Consider the following 22,929-nt stretch of genomic DNA (forward strand, 5'->3'; position numbering starts at 1 on the left):
ATATCATTAGAATCCTGTCAAATGCCAAAGACAGGAGTGGCAAGGAATGAAACATTAGCTAAAAAGACTGGTACCCAGTTTAATCAAAAACGAGCAGATGGTACATGTCGCTACACATGTTTAGGATTATGAAAAGTAATATGAGACATGATTTAATATACTGATAGCAAGTTTGTGGAGCGAGAAATGTGTTGATGATTGATTCAACCGCAAGAGATTCATCAGATATTGAGCCCAATCATGATTGTGACTGACATTCTGAAACAATGTAAAATGTCTTTACACATACTGTAATATATATAAATCTAGACATTAACCAATCTCATGAACGTGTTAATATATGAACTGAGAAAATGTTTACAAAGCGTAAAATAGAAGAAAATCGTAACGTGATGAAATCTTATCCAATAGTGATACAATACATTTTTCAGAGGAAAAAGTGACCAAAGCGAAAATACAGGGTCTTTGAGGCTTTACAAATAGTAGTACATCTTTATTAATATATTTTCATAAAACAATTTGAGACCGTATCAAAAATTCAGTAAAAACATTAGATTTTTTTTCACAACCATTTTTCCTTATGGTGATATCAGATATGAAACGTACATTATTCACTTGTCTTCCTCCCACATCGTATTCTTTACAGGATGCAATATTTTCAGTGATGGGAAAGTCAACTTTATTTGCCCCCTTCAAACTATGATTTAAATTTATGACATCGTGATCATAAATCTAGACAAAAAATTGAGAATAAAATGTCCCTCCCACTAGCATAACTCTACTGATAAAACACATTAACGTTATGAGATCTTCAGTTTCACAGGCACACCATTATGTACATACACTTGTCTCACAACTGATGACTGAGAGACTAACGATGCAGTGCAGCAGCATAGAGGCAGAGAGCACGGATATTGCAGAACTGTACGTTTCCCCTCACTTTTCTTATTTCATTTACTTAATAAAAGTTACGGTTATTTTCTCTGATAAAATCTCTTCTGCAACAGACCTGGTCCAAGGGAGACCTGAACCTCAAAACTTACATCAACACAAACAATTGATCAATCTAGTAGCCTAATTATTTACTTCCATCAGTTCACTCTGCTGCCTAGTTACAGCATCTTATTGACCCAGCATTATGATGAAAACAGGAATGCTATGCTTTATCACTACGGTGGCAACCCTGGAATAGTACAGTGCCTTCAGAAAGTATTCATACCATTATTGCACATTTTGTGTTACAATTTAAAAAGATTCTCTCTTCCCCTTCACCCATCTACACACAATAACCCATAATGACAAAAGTGAAATCATGTTTTTTAGAGATGTTTGCTCATTTCTTACATTTAACATAACAATTCATACCCCTGAGTCAATACATATTAGAATCAACTTTGTCAGCAATTACAGCTGTGAGTCTTTCTGGATAAGTCTAAGAGCCTTTTGCAGTTTCACTGTACTGCACATTCTTACTCCTGAATGTATTTAGGGTTACCATAACAAAGAGGTTGAATACTTAAAGACATTTCAGCTTTTCATTAATTAATTTGTAAAACAAAATGTGAAAAAGCATAATTCTACTTTGACATTATAGGCTAGTGTGGGTAAGCCAGCGAAACTAAATTTAATCGATTTTAAATTCCAGCTGTAAAGAGTCAAGGGGTGTGAATACTTTCTAAAGGCACTGAATAGTGATCTCTGTTTTAGGGGCAAGTTAATACACCAATGTATATTGATGTGGTTATTACTCCTGTTTTGTAATCCCCTTACATTAAGTGTGGTCACTCACTATCAGTCTATGATTTACTTGTTGACCAAGTACAGTACCAGTATAGCAGAGGATATTTCAGTCGCATTATGCATTCAAAAAAAAATGCCCTTTTTAGGCTACCAGTTAGAATGTTCAGTTCTGCCAGACACAAAGGGCTAGTTTTATTAGGCGTCTGCACCAGGGAAAGTTTTACACCTGTTATTTTTAAAACGTAAAAGAAAGAAAAGGGTAACATTAAGAGAATATAAAATGTAAGGTTATGATGTAAATAAACAATGGTTTCATGTTTTTAGTTTGACTTTGTCTTAGACGACCTTCTAAAAATAACAGGAGCAAAATCTTAGAGCTAACCCAAAGACCGATAAGTGATATACTGTAATTGGTATAAAGATGAACTTTGTGATTGATAGCCTACAAGTCTGTTGTCATGGTGACATTTGCCCCAAGGCCTCTGCAGCCTACAGTCTCTCACTTTTGCATTATTTTCTATACAATAGAAACAGTACATCTTCAAAGATAAAAATTATTATTCTTGGCAAGAACAGATAAAAATAAAGATTACGCAAGAGTCGAAAGCATAACTATGAAGGACAAGAAAAGAAAAGAAAGCTGGCGTTTACAAACGGTCTCTGTCCAGTTTTCCTGTGCCAGTGTTAGACTTATACAGTACGTTATCCATAGTGGTCACTTATACAGACGTGGTCGTCTACTCCGGCTATGTCAAAGCCATCCCACTGTACAGTGTGTGTAAAATCCCTACGGAAATTGTTTTCAAACAAAGGTCACCACAGCTCCCCCTCCATCCCAAAGCCAAGGCTTTGTAAGCGTTAGGGAGGCACGTAGGGAGGTGGTGACCTGTATGATGTCATGTTCTTGGGGCGGGACCCTTTCCCCTCGATGGGGACGGTGAAGGGTGGCGGGGGCTGATAGGGGGGTGCGTTGGGGTCATCATCATGGTAGATTGAGTACTCCTCCATCAGGAGATCCTGGTTGAGCAGGGTGCTGTGAGGGCCAGCCATGTTGGGATACTCCGGGGGGGGCAGGGGTGGCTTCTCCTCATGCAGGATGAGGGGGATACTGGAGGACGGGGGACACTTGGAGTCATCCAGCTCATCTGCAAAAATGATGGGCACGCCTTTCTTGATGAAGGTAGCCTGCTCCTCAATGCTCATCTTGCCCTTGCGCTTCTTGCGGTAGCAGACCATGGCGATGACGCCGGCAATCAGCAGTAGCGCCGCCACCACCACAGCTGGGATAACTGTGTGCAGGTAAACATCGTCACTGGTGCTACGACCAGTGCCAGGGGAAGGAGTGGCTGGAGGGGGAACAGGGATGGTCACCTCTCCTGGGGGCACAAACGTGTAGGTATGACATTTGTTGGTGCCGCGGACAGAGATGTTGATGGGTTTGAAGTCTGGCTCCATGGCGTTGGAGAAGGCCAGAGTGGGCCTGCCCTGGGGGTCGGAGATCTTTCTGCTGAGGATGGTGATCTGGTCCTTGGGACAGGGGCTCTGCTGGAGGCTGTTGTTGGTCCACTCCACCACAATGGAGCCCTTGGTGATACTCCGCAGGGTCACTGTGCTGGTGTTCCGGTCACCCAGTGCATACGCCAGCTTCTTAGTCAGGAGGATCTTTTTGTGGACGTTGTTGGCCAATGTCTTGGGTTCACCATGGAAACGGGCGGCAAAAACAACAGAGGGCTTATCGGTGGCCGGCCAACGGTTGACATGGACCTCAAAGGCATCTATGGTGCTCATGCCTGCCTTGTCGGTGGCCAGCATAAAGTACTCGTGTTGGCCTACGTGTTCTTTCTCTGGGAGACCGTACAGGAGCTGGATGGTGCTGTTAAACTGGATCCAAGAGGTCTCGCTCACCACTTCGTTGTGGTTCTTCCTCAAAGTCAGACGCAGCTTGTCCGTGGTGCCGTCCTCTTTGTCAAAGAAGGTATCTGGAGGAATCTTCACCTCAAAGTAGGTCCCGACCCAGGCATTCACCTCGTCGATGGGGTTGCGTAGCTGGGGCTTCTCGTTGTTGTAGTCAGGAACAGGAGACAGAGGGGTGGTGCGTCTGGGTGGCTTAGCCGTGGTTGTCTTAGGTTCTCTGGGCACAGGAGTGGAGGTTTTTGCCTTCTTGGTTTTCTTGGTAGTGGAGGTCTTTGGCCTTCTAGTGGTGCTTGGTGGGGTGGGAAGAGCAGTAGCCTCTGGAATAGCAGGCCGGGTCATAGTAGGCTGGATGGGGATGGTACTGGTGGTGCCCAGGACCCTAGTAGGCTGAGGAGCACCTATGGTAGGAGTGTGGGCTATCTGATCTCTCAGCCTGTTAGTGGGCTTCACCGGCAGGGGCAAGGGTCCACGGACAGGGGGAGCAGAGCTGTCAGTGGCTGGGGAGATTGAAGGGGATGTGGGGGTGGGAACAATGCGAGTAGGGGGCTCAGGGTAAGTGGTTGGGGGGAGCAGGGAGGGTACAGGGGTGGGGGTGTTTCCCAGCTGCCTCCTGACCCGTTTCACCAAGTGGGGTTTCTTGTTGACGATGTGCCAGCCCACCACTGGGTAGCCTAGCTTGGACGACATGGACCCATCCTTGGCAGGCGATTGGACGCTGTTGATGTTCGGAATGTTAGATTGGTCCAGGGCGCAGCCCAGCTTCCATGACAACAGGGCCCCATTCTCCACCACCTTCTTGGCATTTCCAGGCCCAGCCATGAAGGCGGACATGTCGAACAGGCGGTTGTTAATGACAGGGACCACCCTCATGTGCTCCAGGGGGACACCGGAAAACTTCTTCATGCTGGCCAGCAGGCCTACCCTCTGATGAGCGTTCATCTTGGTGAGGTCAGCATCCAGGATGATGGTGAGAACAGTGACGGGCTCCTCGCTGCCACAGGTGAATGGCTGGAGGTTGTTGGCCTCAGCCTGGAGAGCCAACAGGGCCGGCTCACCGTCGGCCCACTCCTCTGGGTGCACCTCAATAGAGAAGACTTCCAAGCCATGGCCACTGTTTATCATCTCAGAGCCAGAGAGGGAGATACGGTGGACACCTCTGTCCTGCTCCAGGGCAAGGCCTCGTAGGATGCAGCTCCCTGTGGCCCAGTACAGCCAGGAGGGTAAGCGTTCCTTTCCCAACTCAGTTAACTACAATAGGAGAGAAGAAGAAAGGGGAACGTTATGGTTCATAGATCAAAAAACTCTGAAAGGACAGGGTGTTTCACACAAGAGGCCGATCCTGACAAACCTATCCAACTGTACAGTAATCTTAAGGGTATATCAGACAGACCTGATGTGGAAAACTCAAGTCTCACATTTTTCATTGACTCATTTCATCTATCTGTACTGAAGTCTACTGACCCTTGTTGAAGTGAGCAGGAAGCTCTGCTCCCAGTGAGCCCCTATTCACAAAACGACAGCTGCCTGAGTCATCTCCCCTTCATTTTGAGACATTACAATTTCTCAGGATATTATTCCCAATAATACAAGGAGCCAAAAATAATATATTCTAATTCAAACTCCAAGGAACAAATTGCACAACAGTCAAATAAAAATCAGCATTGATACAGTGAGAGAGAATGTACTGAGGCATGAATATTATGCATATCCATTCCATACATAGCATTGCAAATATGTAAATATTTGGCTAGTTAAGAAGCGTAAGGCTTAAACAAATTGCTGCCACAGAATTATCTAGCCTAGAGTATGTTTAACATCCAATAGAAATCATTGCAGAAGGGTTCAAAATGTCCATACGAGCTCGGGGAGTAAAAACAGAAAAGGAAGTAGAAGAGAATGAAAGGGTTGGGGTTATGTAAAGTTAAGCCTATTGGGAAGGACTACAATGCTGCCCAAAATGGCTTTGTTTCCTCCATTCTCCATCCACACAGATTGAAGGCAATTTTCTGTTCAGCTGGAATAACTGTTCCCAAAATCCAAAGAGAATGAGAGATGTCTGTTATGTGCAAGGTAACCTCACATTGCTATTTCAACATGGACAGGAAGACAGAAAAAGGCACTATTGTGATCAAGCGCTGGGCACAAAGGATTACAGAAATGAGGTAGAGGAGCATACAGAGTGACATGTTCAATGTTATAAACAGAGTGTACAAAACTTTAAGAACACCTTCCTAATTTGGAGTAGCACCCCCTTTTGAACAGCCTTAATTCATTGGGGCATGGACTCTACAAGGTGTCGAAAGCGTTCCACAGGAATGCTGGCCCATGTTGACTCCAATGCTTCCCACAGTTGTGTCAAGTTGGCTGGATGTCTTTTGGGTGGTGGACCATTCTTGATACACACGGGAAACTGAGCATGAAAAACCTAGCAGGGTTAGTCTTAAATATTTTGTCTTGCCCATTCACCCTCCGAATGGCTCAGATACATGTCTTAAAGCTTAAAAATCCTTCTTTAATCTGTCTCCTAGTCATCTACAATGATTGAAGTGGATTGAACAAGTGATATCAATAAGGGTTCATAGCTTTCACCTGGATTAATCTGGTCTGTCTAGTTCATGGAAAGAACAGGTGTTCCTAACGTTTTGTTCACTCAGTATAACTTGGATTGCAAAATTACAGGAACTTTCAATAAATCACTCTTTTCTCCAGAAATCCTGGTTGGAGGATTCTAGATGTCCTCATTCTGTGAATCCTCCAACAAGGATTTCTGGAAAAACCAGGGAATTTATTGAAAGTTTCAGGAATTTTGCAACCCTACATATAAACTGGCATATTACATCATATAAAGGAAGTCTGAGCAGCTTAACATCAAAGTTAAATTGCATACATGTATGCAATGGCACGATCGCATTCAGGACACAAAAAGGTCCGTTCTAGAGAGCTCTGTTCAATCAAAACCGATAACCAGGTTTCCTAATGTCGGTAAAATACAAACTTCACTCCTTCAGCACAGAAAATTATGAACCTAAAAAGTAACTTCTATTGCCAACTATGTAAAAATAGCCTACATAAAGCCAACAAATAAAAACACGGCAGCCTGCAGGTAGAAAATATTCAGTTACAAATAAATATCCAATAAATCACATAGGGCCAGTCTGCAACGAACTTGAAGCACTGTATCAACTATTAACTTGGGTCCAGCCCGACGCTTGCACTAGCAAACTTGCAACATTGCATAATATATTCTTGGCCCTCAGTTTCTCAGCCAGTGAGGTCAGGAAAGAAAACTGTAGGTTATTTACGCAAGGGATAAGAACCAGTGCTTGACTTGGGCAAGAACTCACTGGAGCAGAGTACCAGCACATCAAATGTTCTACTGCTTGAGCTCCTGTTCCTCTTATAGAATACTAGCTCAAAAGTATTGTGGAGCTTCTGCACCTAAATATAAACAGTACCGGCACCAAACAATCGACCAGTCGACTAATTGGGGTCAGCCCTAATTATTACTATCAGTGTTCATATGGACATTACAGCGGTGGTTTGATTATCACCATTAGATCCACCACCAGTATGTGGGGAGGGTCACTATATTCAATCAGCAGTAACGTCCTAGTCATGACAATGCTTACCTTAACATTGCAACTGCCATTCTTCGCCCTGGGCGGGATTCTCAACTGGAACCCCTGGCCCACCACCGCTGAAGAGTCAGGGATTCCTGCAGGGGCCACCTCTGTGACTGCAGCCAGGGATTCTGGGATACCCGTGAGAGGTCCCTCTGTGGCTACAGAGGCTGCAGTCTGCAGGTCAGAGAGGACAGAGGAGTGCATGGAGGCTTCCAGGTCCACTGACAACATCTCCCCCAGGCCCTCCACCAGTGGTCTCCCAGGCACACTGCCCTGGACCAAGGCCACCAGTAGCCCCAGCACCAGGGGGATAGTCCTGCCTGGGGGAGGTTTGGTTCTTCCCACACTTCCACAGTCCCAACCTCTCTGTTTACAGTGCATAGTGGTAGGCCTATGTGTTCCCCGCCTCCTTAGGACGACTTCAGGACCACATGCACTGGAAGTCAGAGTGATGGGACGATAGTGGTGGGTTGGTTCCTCTGGATGTTTGTCTTAGTTGATAATTAATAAGGTTTTATTTTGTGTTTCCTTTGTCGTCTTCCTCTGTTATCCATGAAGAGAGTCTGTGGCAGGTAGTTAGTCAGCCATGTTAGTCAGCCACTGCAAAGAAAGAACCACTGTAAGAACCTGATATCATTTTTTAAATTAATAAACTCATCAAGTGTTATTTGCCTCCACGAAAGACCTCTCAAGTTTGTGCGGGCAAGTCCATTTTTCAATACTGTATAACAACAAAGAAATTCTCTGCACACATTGTGTTGGGTTTTACAAAATATTGTGCGCAAAAGAGTTTTAACTAACAATATTTCAATGCAATAGTCCTTGAAGTGGGTGAACATAACAATGACAAAACAAAACGACTGGGGCAAAACTGAGTGCTAAAAACATTTTGCATTCCCAGGATAAAGAAGTTTTTTTGGTTGCCTTTATCAGAGCAGTTATGAACTAGCAATCTAGTGGGAGGCCTGGCTAAATGAACAAGCAGTATCTAAAAACAGGCTTTGATACAGAAGACCAAGCATGAAGTAGTATTCCGATACAGACAGTGACATAATTATTTGCTGAGAGAGTATGTTGATCTCCCACTGATCTCTTCGCATGTCATGGAGTTTTCAGAATAGCAGTTCTCATGAGATGGCAGTCAGAGTCAAAGGTCGTTTGTCTTGGTTGTAAGTTTTAATTAGGTGCCCTGGGGGTGGGAATTAGAGCCTCCACTGTGCTGACCCAGCCAACCCCAATTCTGTAACGCTGAGAGACGGGCAGTTCAGGGTCGGCCAATCGCCTGGAATCCTAATGCCAAGGAAACAGTCCTGATGAGCTGACGTCACAGCCTATAACAGACCATTTTTCGCAAGAGAATTTGAATGGAAATGAGCATTTATATTGCCTAAAGAGGAAAATTCCTATTTACAACTGGCAGCTGTTATTGCATGGTTGTACTGTTCCTACAGGTCTCATTTTCTCCATTCAGTTGTGTTCAGCGTGAACTTATTCAGAGGTAGGATTGTAATGGGTTGGAAACTTTACGGTACATTTCCAGAATTTTCCCATGGGAAGTTAGGAAACATTCCCAGGCTTAAATTAATTTTAAAAAGTTTGCTTATAAAACTAGAGGTTGACCGATTATGATTTTTCAACACCGATTTTTCAACACCGATACCGATTGGAGGACCAAAAATAGCCTTTTTTATTTTTTATCGGCCGATGTATGCATGCATGTATGTATGCATGTATAATAATGACAATTACAACAATACTGAATTAACACTTATTTTAAATTAATATAATACATCAATAAAATCAATTTAGTCTCAAATAAATAATGAAACATGTTCAACTTTGTTTAAATAATGCAAAAACTAAGTGTTGGAGAAGAAAGTAAAAGTGCAATATTTGCCATTAAAAAAAGCTAACGTTTAAGTTCCTTGCTCGGAACATGAGAACATATGAAAGAAAGCTGGTGGTTCCTTTTAACATGAGTCTTCAATATTCCCAGGTAAGAAGTTTTAGGTTGTAGTTATTATAGGACTATTTCTCTCTATACCATTTGTATTTCATATACCATTTGGTTGTTCTTATAGGCACAATAGTATTGCCAGCCTAATCTCGGGAGTTGATAGGCTTGAAGTCATAAACAGTGCAATGTTTGAAGCACAGCGACGAGCTGCTGGCAAATGCAGGAAAGTGCTGTTAGAATGAATGCTTACAGGCCTTCTGCTGCCTATCACCGCTCAGTCATACTGCTCTATCAAGTCAGACTTAATTATAATATAATTAACACACAGAAATACGAGCCTTAGGTCATTAACGTGGTCAAATCCAGAAACTATAATTTCAAAAACAAAACGTTTATTCTTTCAGTGAAATACGGAACCGTTACATATTTTATCTAACGGGTGGCATCCCTAAGTCTAAATATTGCACAACCTTCAATTTTATGAAATATTTATGTAAAATTCTGGCAAATTAATTACGGTCTTTGTAAGGAAGAAATGGTCTTCACACAGTTTGCAACGAGCCATGCAGCCCAAACTGCTGCATATACCCTGACTCTGCTTAGACATGAACACAAGAGAAGTGACAATTTCCCTAGTTAAAAGAAATTCATGTTAGCAAGCAATATTAAGTAAATATGCAGGTTTAACAATATATACTTGTGTATTGATTTTAAAGAAAGGCATTGATGTTTATGGTTAGGTACACATTGGTGCAACGACAGTGCTTTTTTCACGAATGCACTTGTTAAATCACCCGTTTGGTGAAGTAGGCTGTGATTCGATAGTAAATTATCGATTATATGCAACGCAGACTACTAAGTAGATAAACTAGTAATATCAACCATGTGTAGTTAACTAGTGATTATGTTAAGATTGTTTTTTTTATATGATAAGTTTAATGCTAACTAGCAACTTACCGCGGCTCCTTGCTGCACTCGCGTAACAGGTAGTCAGCCTGCCATGCAGTCTCCTCGTGGAGTGCAAAGTAATCAGCCATAATCCGTGTACAAAAATGCCGATTACCGATTGTTATGAAAACTTGAAAATCGGCCCTAATTAATAAGCCACTCCGATTAAATCGGTCGAACTCTATTATAAACAGTGAACCTTTGTGGGATACACAAGGCAATTCTAGGTATTGTAGCATATTTTGGCTAAACTATTCCCAATTCAATGGAATTGATGCATGCAGTGCATGCATCACAGTGCATTCTTCCATCACATGTACAGCTGATTCTCAAGATCTTGCACACTAATGAGATGCTATTGAGCACACACTACTACACTGTCTGAACAAAGGACTACATGCTTGCATGCACAGTGCATTCTTCCATCACATGTACAGCCGATTCTCAAGATCTTGCACACTAATGAGATGCTATTGAGCACACACTACTACACTGTCTGCGCAAAGGACTACATGCTTTCTGATAAGTTTTGATTACAATACTGGTTGGGGTGAATATATTTTATATGACATACATGATTTGTTGTTAACCTGTTACTCCTACCCCCTACTTTTTCGAACATTCTGTTAAACATCGAGCAACATTTCAGCGCCCTGCTACTCATGCCTGGAATATAGTATATGCATATGATTAGTATGTGTGGATAGAAAACACTCAGACGTTTATAAAACTGGTTAAATCACAGCTGTGATTATAACAGAACGTGCGTTTCATCGAAAAGTGCAGGAAAATCTGATCACTGAAAATGGGAAAATATATCCATGCGCCACTTCAACCAATTGTTAAACGTGAACCACATTAAATGGGGCCGAGGTTGCAATACCTACAGCTTCCACACGATGTCAACAGTCTTGTCATTTGCCTACTATTTGTTCTTGGTCAAACAGACACAAGGCAGCGCAGTTCTTCCGGTCTCCGACCGGATATTTTGGTTGAGATTTACCCGGACATTATTTCCAGACGTACAGCTATAGAATATACATCGTCTCGTGATCAATTTGATCGCTTATTAACGTTTACTAATACCTAAAGTTGCATTACAAAGGTATTTCGAAGTGTTTTGTGAAAGTTTATCGTCGACTTTTTTAATTTTAAAAAATGACGTTACGTTATAAAACGCTATTTTTTTCGTTGATCACACAGTCTTCATAGATCGATATCTAGGCTATATATGGACCGATTTAATAAAAAAAAAGACCCAATAGTGATGTTTATGGGACATCTAGGAGTGCCAACAAAGAAGATGGTCAAAGGTAATGAATGTTATATTTTATTTGTGCAGCGCCGACTATGCTAATTATTTTGTTTACGTCCCCTGCGGGTCTTTTGGGGTGTTACATGCTATCAGATAATAGCTTCTCATGCTTTCGCCGAAAAGCATTTTAAAAATCTGACTTGTTGCCTGGATTCACAACGAGTGTAGCTTTAATTCAATACCCTGCATGTGTATTTTAATGAACATTTGAGTTTTAACGAGTGCTATTAGCATTTAGCGTAGCACATTTGCAGATGTCTAGATGGGACGCATGCGTCCGGGGTCGACTCAAGAAGTTAAAGAGTGTTAATTCACCTGTTTCCATACATGTTAAAACATTTACCTTACAAAGGAGTTGTTTAATCTAACTGCTTAACTATCTGTCTTTATCATTGTATGTTCTTTTAAAAAATCTTCACAGGAAAATGCTACAGGCACTATCTGATGTGTGGCGACATTTCACTGCTGCTAATAAAGGTGTACATTTGCAAATACTGTGCCAAATCATGTGTGAAGAATGCAACAAAGATGCAGAACCTGGCCAAGTGCATAAAGTTCCCTCAGCACTCAACCTCTGACAAAAGTCCCTACTTCTATTTGAGGTGAAAATTATGAACCAGACACCTTATCGATAGCAACAGCTATAGAGGAACGGAGTCAGAAAAATGCTGATGAATGTCTTGCTCGAGCTGTGTATGCAACTGGTTCACCTCTGATGCTCACAGGCAATGTGTATTGGAAGAGATTTCTGAATGTTCTTCGCCCAGCATACACCCCTCCAAACAGACATGCTTTCTTTACTAAGTTGCTGGATGCAGAGTTTAACAGAGTTCAAGTGAAGGTCAAGCAAAGCAGAGAAAGCAGACTATTGCAATCATCTCTGATGGGTGGTCGAATGCTCGTGGGCAAGGAATAATTAACTACATCATCTCCACCCCTCAGCCAGTTAACCCACTGTTCCTAGGCAGTCATTGAAAATAAGAATTTGTTCTTAACTGACTTGCCTAGTAAAATAAGGGTAAAAAAATACAAATCTACAGGAGCACAGACAAGGGACAACAGAAACACCAGTCTACATTGGAGATGAGCTGAAATCATTCAATGACCTTGGACCACAGAAGGTATTTGCACTGGTGACAGACAATGCTGCAAACATGAAGACTGCTTAGTCTAAAGTGGAGGAGTCCTACCCTCACATCACACCCATTGGCTGTGCTGCTCATGCATTGAATCTGCTCCTCAAGGACATGGCACTGAAAACAATGGATAGACTCTACAAGAGAGCCAAGGAAATGGTAAGGTATGTGAAGGGTCACCAAGTTATAGTAGCAGTCTACCTCACCAAGCAAAGTGAGAAGAATAAGAGCACCACATTGAAGCTGCCCAGCAACACCCGATGGGGTGTTTGACAGTCTCCTGGAGGGGAAGGAGTCTCTCCAAGAAATGGCCATATCACAGTATGCCGATATGGACAGCCATATCAAGAGGATCCTTCTGGATGATGTATTTTGGGGTAAACAGCCTGAAACCTATAGCAGTAGCCATTGCACGGATCGAGGGAGACAATGCCATCCTGTCTGATGCTCAAACTATGCTTGCAGATGTAAGAGAAGAAATCCGTACTGCCCTGACCACTTCACTGTTGACAGGGGAAACTGCTGTTCTGAAATGCATGAAAAAGCGTGAAGACTTCTGCCTGAAGCCCATACACACTGCAGCGTACATGTTGGAACCCAAGTATGCTGGCAAGAGCGTCCTGTCTGGTGCAGAGATCAATAAGGCCTATGGTGTCATCACTACCGTGTCGCGCCAACTTGGCCTGGATGAGGGCAAGATTCTTGGCAGTCTGGCGATTTACACTTCGAAGCAAGGGCTTTGGGATGGAGATGCAATACGGCACTCATGCCAACATCTCATCGGCCACCTGGTGGAAGGGACTTCGTGGATCTGAGGCTCTTTCCTCCATCATCCTCCTCCAAATCCCACCAACATCAGCCGCCTCAAAGTGCAACTGGTCCTTGTTTGGGAACACACACACACACACCAAAGCACGCAACAGGCTGACCAATACAAAAGTTGAGAAATTGGTGGCCATCCGGACAAATTTGAGCCTGATGAGCCATCCTCAACCAGGTTGGAAAGTGACAGTTAATTTGAGGCCTCAGCGTCTGATGTTGAAGAGGTGGACATTGAGGAGGTCCAGGGAGAAGACATGGAAGCCTGAGAGGAAGACAACCAAATATTTAGTTTCTAGACTATCATTTTACAGATGTTGAAAACATTTTTGGGAGACGCGATGGCTCATTGGGGATCATTCAATATTCCTTTTCTTTTGTTGTTCAGTGAAATCATCCCATGTGAAGAGTCAACTCATTTAATTAAAGTTCAATTGGTAACTAAATTGTGTTTTTTATTTCTATCGGAAGGATTTAATCATTTGCAATGTCTACTTATGGTTATTGTTTGTCACCAAAACATCTACATTTAAAATGGTATTAATATTAATTCCCATATATTCCCACGGAAAGTTTCCACCTCTGAATATTCTCCAAAATGTGCAACCCTATACAGAGGGATCTTTAAAAGCATGTCCTTACAGTACCTTTCGGAAAAGCCAATTAAAAGGGGATGAGAAAGTTCAGCACCACAGACAAGCACAGCTTTGATTCCTCTTTGGTCGGTCTGACACTACAATAGTCATTCTGCCTTCATCAAAACCCAAAGGCAACTGATAAGGCTTAACATACAAATGGATCTAAGCATTTTCTCTCCCCTTTTAAAAACACATGCCAACATCATTCAGCCTCTGTAAAGAAACTAAAAGGGAGAAGGGAGGGTCAGGATCCCTGGTCTATTCACTCTGCTCCGCCGGCCTGGCTAAAGCTGCTCAGAAACCAAACCCCATCATCACATTGCTTTCGAGATCAGAAGTGATCGACTGCAGAACCTCAACTTAGATGCAATGTCAGCAAATCGTCTAAAGTTAGGGCTAAGTGTTTTCCAAAGGAGCCTTCACTCATAGCGACTCAGTCGATCGTTTGAGTGGGGAATTTAAAGTTTAGGCCTATTCATTCAATATTTCAGATATTTTTTTTACCCTCTTTTTCCTCACAATTTCAATCTGGTCTCATCCCTGCAAAACTATGTGTTTTGCTTGAATTTTTGCATCACAACACATTTTTAAAATGGACTGGATCTTTAATTTTACCCCCTTTTCATGATATCCAATTGCGATCTTGTCTCATCGCTGCAACTCCAACGGGCTCGGGAGAGGTGAAGGTCAAGTCATGCATCCTCTGAAACATGACGCACCAAACCGCGCTTCTTAACCTCTTGGTGTTAGGGGGGCAGTATTTTGCTTGCTGAAAAAAAAAAAAAAAAAAAAAAAAACGTTCCCGTTTTAAACAGGATATTTTGTCAGGAAAAGATGCTATAATATGCATATAATTGACAGCTTTGGATAGAAAAGCTGTGAGTATAACAGAACTGATGTTGTAGGCGAAAGCCTGAGACAAATCCAATCCGGAAGTGCCCCAGGTTTTGAAAATCGCTGCGTTCCAATGACTCCCTATTCAGCTGTGAATGTACCATCAACAAGCTTACGCTTTCTACGTATTCCCCAAGGTGTCTACAGCATTGTGACGTAGTTTTACGCATTTCTGTTGAATAGCCGTAGGCGGACACATTGCGTAAGTGGTCACATGGTGGCTTCGAGAGAGATTCTCTTGTAAAATACAGAGGTGGCCATTACTCCAATCGGTCCTGGTGAAAAACGAATTGTCCCGGCGGATATATTATCGAGCGTTTGCCATGTTTCTGTCGATATTATGGAGCTAATTTTGAATATTTTTCAGCGTTGTGGTGACCGCAATTTCCAGGTGACTTCTCAGCCAAACGTGAAGAACAAACAGAGATATTTCCCCTACAAAAATAATATTTTGGGAAAAAATTTACTTTGGCTGTCTACCTGGGAGTCTCGTGAGTGAAAACATCCGAAGTTCAAAGGTAAACGATTTAATTTGATTGCTTTTCTGATTTCCGTGACATGGTTGCCTGCTGCTAGCAAGGCATAATGCTATGCTAGGCTATTATAAACTTACACAAATGCTTGTCTAGCGTTGGCTGTAAAGCATATTTTGAAAATCTGAGATAAGGTGATTAACAAAAGGCTAAGCTGTGTTCCAATATATTTCACTTGTGATTTTCATGAATAGGAATATTTTCTAGGAAGATTTATGTCCGTTGCGTTATGCTAATTAATGTCAGATGATGACAACTGTCCCGTTCACGGGATGGGGTGTCACAACAGGTTAACACCCGCCTGCTTAACCCGGAAGCCAGCCACACCAATATGTCGGAGGAAACACTGTTCAACTGACAATCAAAGTCAGCCTACAGGCACCTGGGCCGCCACAAGGGGTGGCCAAGTAAAGCACACCCGGCCAAACCCTCCCCTAACAACGCTGGGCCAATTGTGCCTCGCCTTATGGGACTCCCATTCACAGCCAGTTGCGACACAGCCTGGGAACGAACGCGGGTCTGTAGTGATGCCTCAAGCACTTGCAATGCAGTGCCTTCGACCGCTGCACCACTCAGGACGCTCTATATTTCAGACTTTTAAATGTCAGTTATGCCCCATTTACATACTTTCTAAATTTTAAAGCGATGGTCTACCTGTTTCTGTAGAGTGATCCATTGACGACAGAAAGCATTGCCGTTTTTGCTGTAGAAGGAGATTGTTATGACTAGATCACCAGCTGGGTAAGAGGGAATGTTCCATTAAGCCCCATCCACAGGGTTCCTTTGCTCGGCACTATCCTGCATATAATCTGCAATGCTGGATGCAGGCAGGCACACACCATCTCGAATGCATGGCTTTAAAATATATATATTTACTGCTGCAAGGGCAGCTACACAATTGCTGATGTTGCCTAATTTGAAGCAATTGTACAATTGGCAAGTTCTTAAATCCCTCTTTGGCTGAGTAGTCAGTCATCTGCTTTTCAACGTGAGATAATTTAACCATTTGTTTTACCAGTAGATGTTTCTATGGTGTTTAGGTTCACTACCCAACCTTTCTGAAGCTGTAAACCATGACAGCTGTAGCTTAATACTCTGAACTAGTTAGTCATCCTCGTTTCACCCAAAACCAGAGTCTGCTCTGATGACTTATTCCATAACTCTGAGACATGCATATTAGATCAGAGATCCCAATCAAACCACTACCAGAGACAATTCTATGGTCTGCACTCTCCCTCCTTGCATGAGGCTCGCTCCTCCCTTCCGCTAGGAGCCCCTGACTCAGAGCAGTCTGAATAGAAAACACTGTACAGTCAGTCACACTTTCTATAGCTGCCTCCTTAAGAGAGACACAGCCAAGCTGGCAAACTGACAGGGGATGGCCTATTAGAAGAGGCTGGTGAAGTCCACATAAAAAAAACAGGCCTACATAATGGACTGTTAGGCTCGATCATCCAATTCACTTTCCCTCTGCTTATTATGTAACAGCACAAACAAGTAATACCTGCCATGTTTACATAAAAGTGTTTATAGCAATATTCTACACAGGCAAAAAAAAGCTATTTGTGCGACAGTGTGCATCAAAGTGAGCAGGCTACTCACTGTGGCCTAGATTATATTATGTTCCAATTTCCTGAACATGATTCAATCATGTGTTCAAACCAAGGATTCATTTCAAGGCCCATTTCCCAAACAAACAAGAAAAGTATTTGATGTGTTTCTGTTCGCGCCATACCTAGCTACAGTGCAATAGCAAGGAGGAATATGATGCAACAAAAACAAACAAAAGCAGTGGATTTCTTAAGGAGTCTGAGACGTTAGTTTAAATGGTGAAGACTTGTCAGTAGATTGTGACATTTCCGTTGTAGCCTATACCCAACAGTTGTGCCATCCCTGAAAACAAAGATCTTTGACATAAAACCTAGTTGGAAGCCTCAGTTAGCACAGTCTTGGAAATCTGTTAAACAGCAGGTGCTTTAAATTCAACAAAAAGCCAAAGAGCACCAAACAAACAAACTCTCTTTGTAAAATTGATACTTCTAAGAATGCAAAGCTAAGTTTGGTAAGGTTGCAATTAGGGAACATTTTCATTTTGGGAAGGTCTGTCAGTAGCCTAAATCACAACCAAACAGCTACTATATCTCAACTCCTCACACAATATAACAGAATAATTGGTTCAACTAACTTCAAACTAAAATGAAGTATTTTTTATAAATTGAAAAACGCAGTGTGACCGAGCACATTATGTTAGGCCTTCAAAGCCTTGTGAAAATTAAAGCAAATGTTACCATGCTGACAATTTCCTACCATATTTACAGTCAGAATAATATAGCCGTGTTCATCCCCATGTAGAAAGGATGTCTGCGCCATACAGTTCCAACCAAAGAGGAAAGGTTTACATGAAATTATATCCATAATTCCTCTTCAATCATTTGCAGTGGAAATAACTTGAAACCATCCAAAATAATTAGGCCTCAAATGCACAGTGGCATTCAGAGCAAATTGAATTGACGTATCCAACGTCCACCAAAGCAGCCACTGGATAGCACATGATCTGAATATTAAACATTTCAACAAGACAAGCTTGCCTTGCAATCTCAGACGATTGGATGTTCCCTCTTTTACCCAGTCAGACCCCAACCACTGAACATAGCTGAAAGTAACTTAGCTAGCAAGTAGGCTATTCAAATGTTGACCTTCGTATAAGGATATGTGGGCTAGCTTACTTAAGTGTAAGAGGGAAATGTTTTTTTAGCAAATGTTGCTGTGAAATCCAATCAAGCTGCAATTTAATGTGATTCAAATTATAAGACGGTAGTCAGTAGCCAATATGGCAAGGGAAGTTGAGAGAACTAATTTAGTTAGTCAGGTCTTAAAGCCAAATGATCAGCAGTAGCAAGATGAGTCTAGTACTACTAACTAGTTACTTAACGTTACATGCTAGCGTAGCTAACTCAAAAGTAATAAAGGTTCCCTGTATTTAAAATATGAGCGCTAAAAATATATTAATATTCGCCATAGCTGCCGTGAAGACAGACAATATTCACAGCACTGGCAAACAAACATAGCTAGCTACTAAATGTGAGCTAGAATGTTAGCAGAATAAATAATTGAACCTGGAATTATCGAAAAAGTCCGGATACAAAAAGATAAAAGGCATTCTGTCATTCCATTACAAGGAGGGCCCTGCCTGCCCCGTTTCGGGTGGTATGCTAACTAGCTAGCTACAGCAAGCTAAGTAGCTAGTGAGATAACGTTAAGAGAAGCAGGCCATTGCTAGCTAGCTTTATTAGACTTCAACATATTACAGACACTTACAAACATCAATCGCAATGCAATCCTTCCAACAGTGATGATACATTTTTTTAACACGAACGGATTGTTTTGGTAACAAATATGCCAAGAACCGCAAATCGACACGACCATCACAGCGCTCGAGCGAGATGCACCTGTTCTAACCGTACGCGGAAAGGACTCGCGGTTTTAGCTCGTCGTGTGTTCGATCTAGGCTAGAGTTGCACGAAAACCCTACCTTGGTCAATGTAACTAGCGAAGTTGGTTATTAAAAAGACAATTGATTCAATAAAAAATACGAACGTTTGCCTCCTTTCTCCCGTTCCATCCATTATTTTAAGATGTCCACGAAGAGAACCGAAGAATGACCACTGTTGTTAACCTTCCGCCGAGAAGATGCAGTAGAAACTAGTCTCGATTAATCGAATGTGCTAGCTAGTCTTTAGAATGGATGGTGACGAAAGACACTAACAATTTAGGAAATAAGACACTGATGAATAATAAAAACGGATTGCTTTTGTTTATTTAGAGAACTTGCTATTATATTGAGATTAATAATCATGAAAACTGACCTTGTTAATTTAGGTAAGAATGTTTCCTCTTTTCTCCCTTTCAGTTCCTCATCGGTGTGAAAAGAAAACCGCGATAAACTCAAAAACCTAAATAGCCATCGTTTACGCGTTTAGTGTCACTAGACATAAAGACAAATTGGTAGGCCAACCCCGAAAAGTCGCCGCTATCCAGCTCAGTTGTCAAGGTATTTTTAAACATATGTTCAACATTGTTAATCAGCTGGAAAAGCTTGCCACTTCACACGTCTCCTAGTCCTCCCACACTGCTGCTCTCCCCCACCCTATTCTTGGATCTTCAGGTTTGTTATAATCTCGCTATCTCACATAACTCCTCCCGTTTACAGATTCGCACCCTAATTTGCAGTGGTGGAAAAAGTACTAAATTCTCATATTTGAGTAAAAGTAAATATACCTTAATATAAAATGACTCAAGTGAAAGTCACCCAGTAAAATACTACTTGAGTAAAATTATAAAGGTATTTGGTTTTAAATATACTTAACTTTCAAAAGTAAAAGTAAAGGTATAAATCATTTCAAAATCCTTATATTAAGCAAACCCGACAATTTTCATATTTTTTTCTTGACGGATAGCCAGAGGCACAGTCCGACACGCAGACATAATTTACAAACGGAGCATTTTTGTTTAGTGATCAGAGGCAGTAGGGATGACCAGGGATGTTCTCTTGATAAGTGTGTGAATTGGACCATTTTCCTGTCAAAATGTAACGAGTACTTTTGGGTGTCAGGGAAAATGTATGGAGTAAAAGGTACATTATTTTATTTAGGAATGTAGTGAAGTAAAAGTAAAAGTTGGCAAAAATATAAATAGTCAAGTACAGATACCCCCCAAAACAACTTAAGTAGTATTTTAAAGTATTTTTAGTTAAATACTTTACACCACTGCTAATTTGTTTTTGACAGGGTCTAGGTAAAATGGGCCATAATTCCATAACTGCATCTACATGAAATAAAATAATTATCCTCAACCTTTTAAGCACCAAGTTTGTAACATTATTCCAACACTATAGTCTGAGAAAAAGATATATGTTGGTACAACATTATTTGAATACATATCCTTTTTTTGATAAATCTATTGATCTATGAAATGTAAGTTAATTGTTTTATTTTGCTTAGAGATTCGATCACAAGTTATCACATAGCCTGGCTGCATACAGTCTGCAGATGCTTTGTAAGAGGACTTAACAAGGGGCTTTTAACCGTACAGCCTTTAGTAGCATCTAACATAACACACCTCATTTTGGATTTGTATGTTTTATTCAAATGTGACTAGGAATGATTGCACAATGACTTTGAACATGCACTTAATAAGAGGTGCACTTGTACTTAAATTAGCCTGGGAGTCCTTGAGTGGAACACTTATGTACTTCATAATTGAGGAGCATGATGTGAAAATGAAAGCTACTGTTGGACCCCTTTAAAATCCTTAAGAGTCTATTGACGCAACCGTGCATCAATCTAAGAGACATAATGAAAAATCCACATCAAAATCTGCCCGTTTAAGCTTCAAGATATCTGTTTATTTACATGGGATGCGTCTCAATCAAAACCTTATTCCTTATGATAAAACCATATCCTGTTTTTTTGTTGTTGCCATTTATTAATGTGTATTTCAATGCATTACTATGGGCTGTAGTAGTAAAGGCCAAATATATATTTTTTATAATATTTATTTTAAAGGGGCCTAAAATTCAAAATCAAATAGCTAAATGACCCCACCCCCTTTTTAAGAATATCAATTACGTTTTTTTTTTTACCTTACATAAAATACTTGACACCTCTCTGTTGTCATGTCAGAGAGAAATGAAATCTCTTCTGTTATTTTCAAAGTTAAAAGGTAAAGGTTGCTTAAGGATATTAATATATACTATGGATATTAATATAGACTCTTAGGTTTCTTAGTTTGAAATCAACTGCTTGTCATCAAACAACTTGTCAGCCCTGATCATCCCTTCATCTGGAAAATCCCTATAGACAGAGAAACAAGTTGACCATTATGTCCAAAGGTTGAGCTTTATGTCCGGCTGTTGTTGTCAAAGAAGATGAGGAAATACTTACATATTTTTTAAGTTAAGTTTTGGGCGGTGCTTATGGTCAGTGCCTTGTCATTTCACTAATTATGCAAACATTCCATTGTGGTTACTCAATAGGTGTTTTCCTATAAACCTCACCACTAAACACACTTGTTAATCGATCTATAGGACTCTCCTGGGGTTGTGGAGGAAAAGTCTCAAATGTCCAGATGAAGTCATATTCACTATCAAGACATTGGTTTACCTGTATCTGCTCTGAGAGATGATAACAAGCATAGAATGCTGTGCAAATCAATACATGCATGATCAATATGTACTATCACAGAAAGGCAGTTAATGGCTGAGTGAACAGATCTTTGGGAGGTCAGAAGGTGCAAAGACGATGTGGATGTTGAAACTTGTCACTATCTTCTTTAAAGGTCTAAAGGCAAACCCTCCCTGTGGTGCACATTGACTTTCCAAGTCATCAGAAAAGTAAGCTCATAGCAGTGCACTAAAAACCATGGTACACAATATCTCAACATGCTTCCTGAATACTTGAGCAACTGCACAATTGTCTGTAGTGAGACTTCTCTATTTAAACAAGCCATTCTGGGGAAGGAAAAGGTGTCTTAAATTGTGGCTGTGTAGCTGGTCAGGGCTTGTCAAACAGACATGGGAGACGTTGTTGCCTTATTAGCCAGGAATAATGCTATTGATTTTTCTGTCAAGTGAGACATCACTTACTAGTAAGACACTCATTAATTGATCAGTGCAGCAATTCATTGGGAGCGAGGTTCAGTTAGTCAGTTTTATCAGATTGAAGCTGTTTTCATGCTGGTCGGTCATTGCCCTTAGTGTGCCCATTTGGTCTTACTGTCAAATCAACATCCAGTAACACTTGTTATGTATTAATAGTACATACATTACTTATAAACGGTTATGAATGACTTATTAATGAAAGTATTACACATTGTACTCTATCTAGGTTTGTTCTCACTTTACCCCTGCCCTACTACGTCAATAAATGTTCAGTTTGCTCTTTAGAAACACTATATATATTTAAAAAATTAGCATCCTTTTTTATATTGAGTGGTTCCAGATTAAACAACAGTTATTGGCTCAGAAGGGCCTTTTTGAGTTGATGTGAGTGGCTGGTTATATTAGCCAGCACATTATTATGTTTTTAAGTAGGACATAAGCTCAGCTGGGAACGCCGCAAGAAAGAGGGAGGGACAGTTTGGAGGCAGAATGATATCTCACAGACAGACAGACAGCACATCCTCAAACTATGACAGCAATACCCAATATGCATCAAACGCACACTGACCTTGAAAATACGCATTTATTCTTGTCATTTATTGAGTGCCAACAAATGCCATCTAAATGACAATATTCTAGACTGTAAACAGTAATCATCTGCGTACTGACAGGAATCACAGTTGCCCTTCACCGTTAAAAAGCAATATGATAGAGTACATGCATAGCAGACCACTGACCATAGAATGACTAGGCC

The 22,929-nt window shown here is 41.2% G+C and overlaps 1 protein-coding gene across 3 annotated transcripts; it reads right to left on the reverse strand.

Moving 5' to 3' along the window:
• Nucleotides 1-478: 478 nt before the first annotated feature.
• LOC118359600 (dystroglycan 1-like) lies at nt 479-19,677 on the reverse strand. Of its 3 annotated transcripts, none has more exons than XM_035738121.2 (3): nt 19,384-19,677; nt 7,284-7,877; nt 479-4,902 (listed from the first exon to the last, which is right to left on the reverse strand). In XM_035738121.2, the coding sequence occupies exons 2-3, from the start codon at nt 7,656-7,658 to the stop codon at nt 2,599-2,601; spliced, it is 2,679 nt and encodes an 892-aa protein (XP_035594014.1). In that variant the 5' UTR covers nt 7,659-7,877; nt 19,384-19,677; the 3' UTR covers nt 479-2,598. The 3 variants fall into 3 exon arrangements, with proteins under 3 accessions (XP_035594014.1, XP_035594015.1, XP_035594016.1); XM_035738122.2 differs by lacking the exon at nt 19,384-19,677 and adding an exon at nt 19,115-19,261; XM_035738123.2 differs by lacking the exon at nt 19,384-19,677 and adding an exon at nt 18,836-19,015.
• Nucleotides 19,678-22,929: the final 3,252 nt, after the last annotated feature.

The sequence above is a fragment of the Oncorhynchus keta genome, chromosome 27, assembly GCF_023373465.1.
Source record: "Oncorhynchus keta strain PuntledgeMale-10-30-2019 chromosome 27, Oket_V2, whole genome shotgun sequence".
NCBI lineage: Eukaryota > Metazoa > Chordata > Actinopteri > Salmoniformes > Salmonidae > Oncorhynchus > Oncorhynchus keta.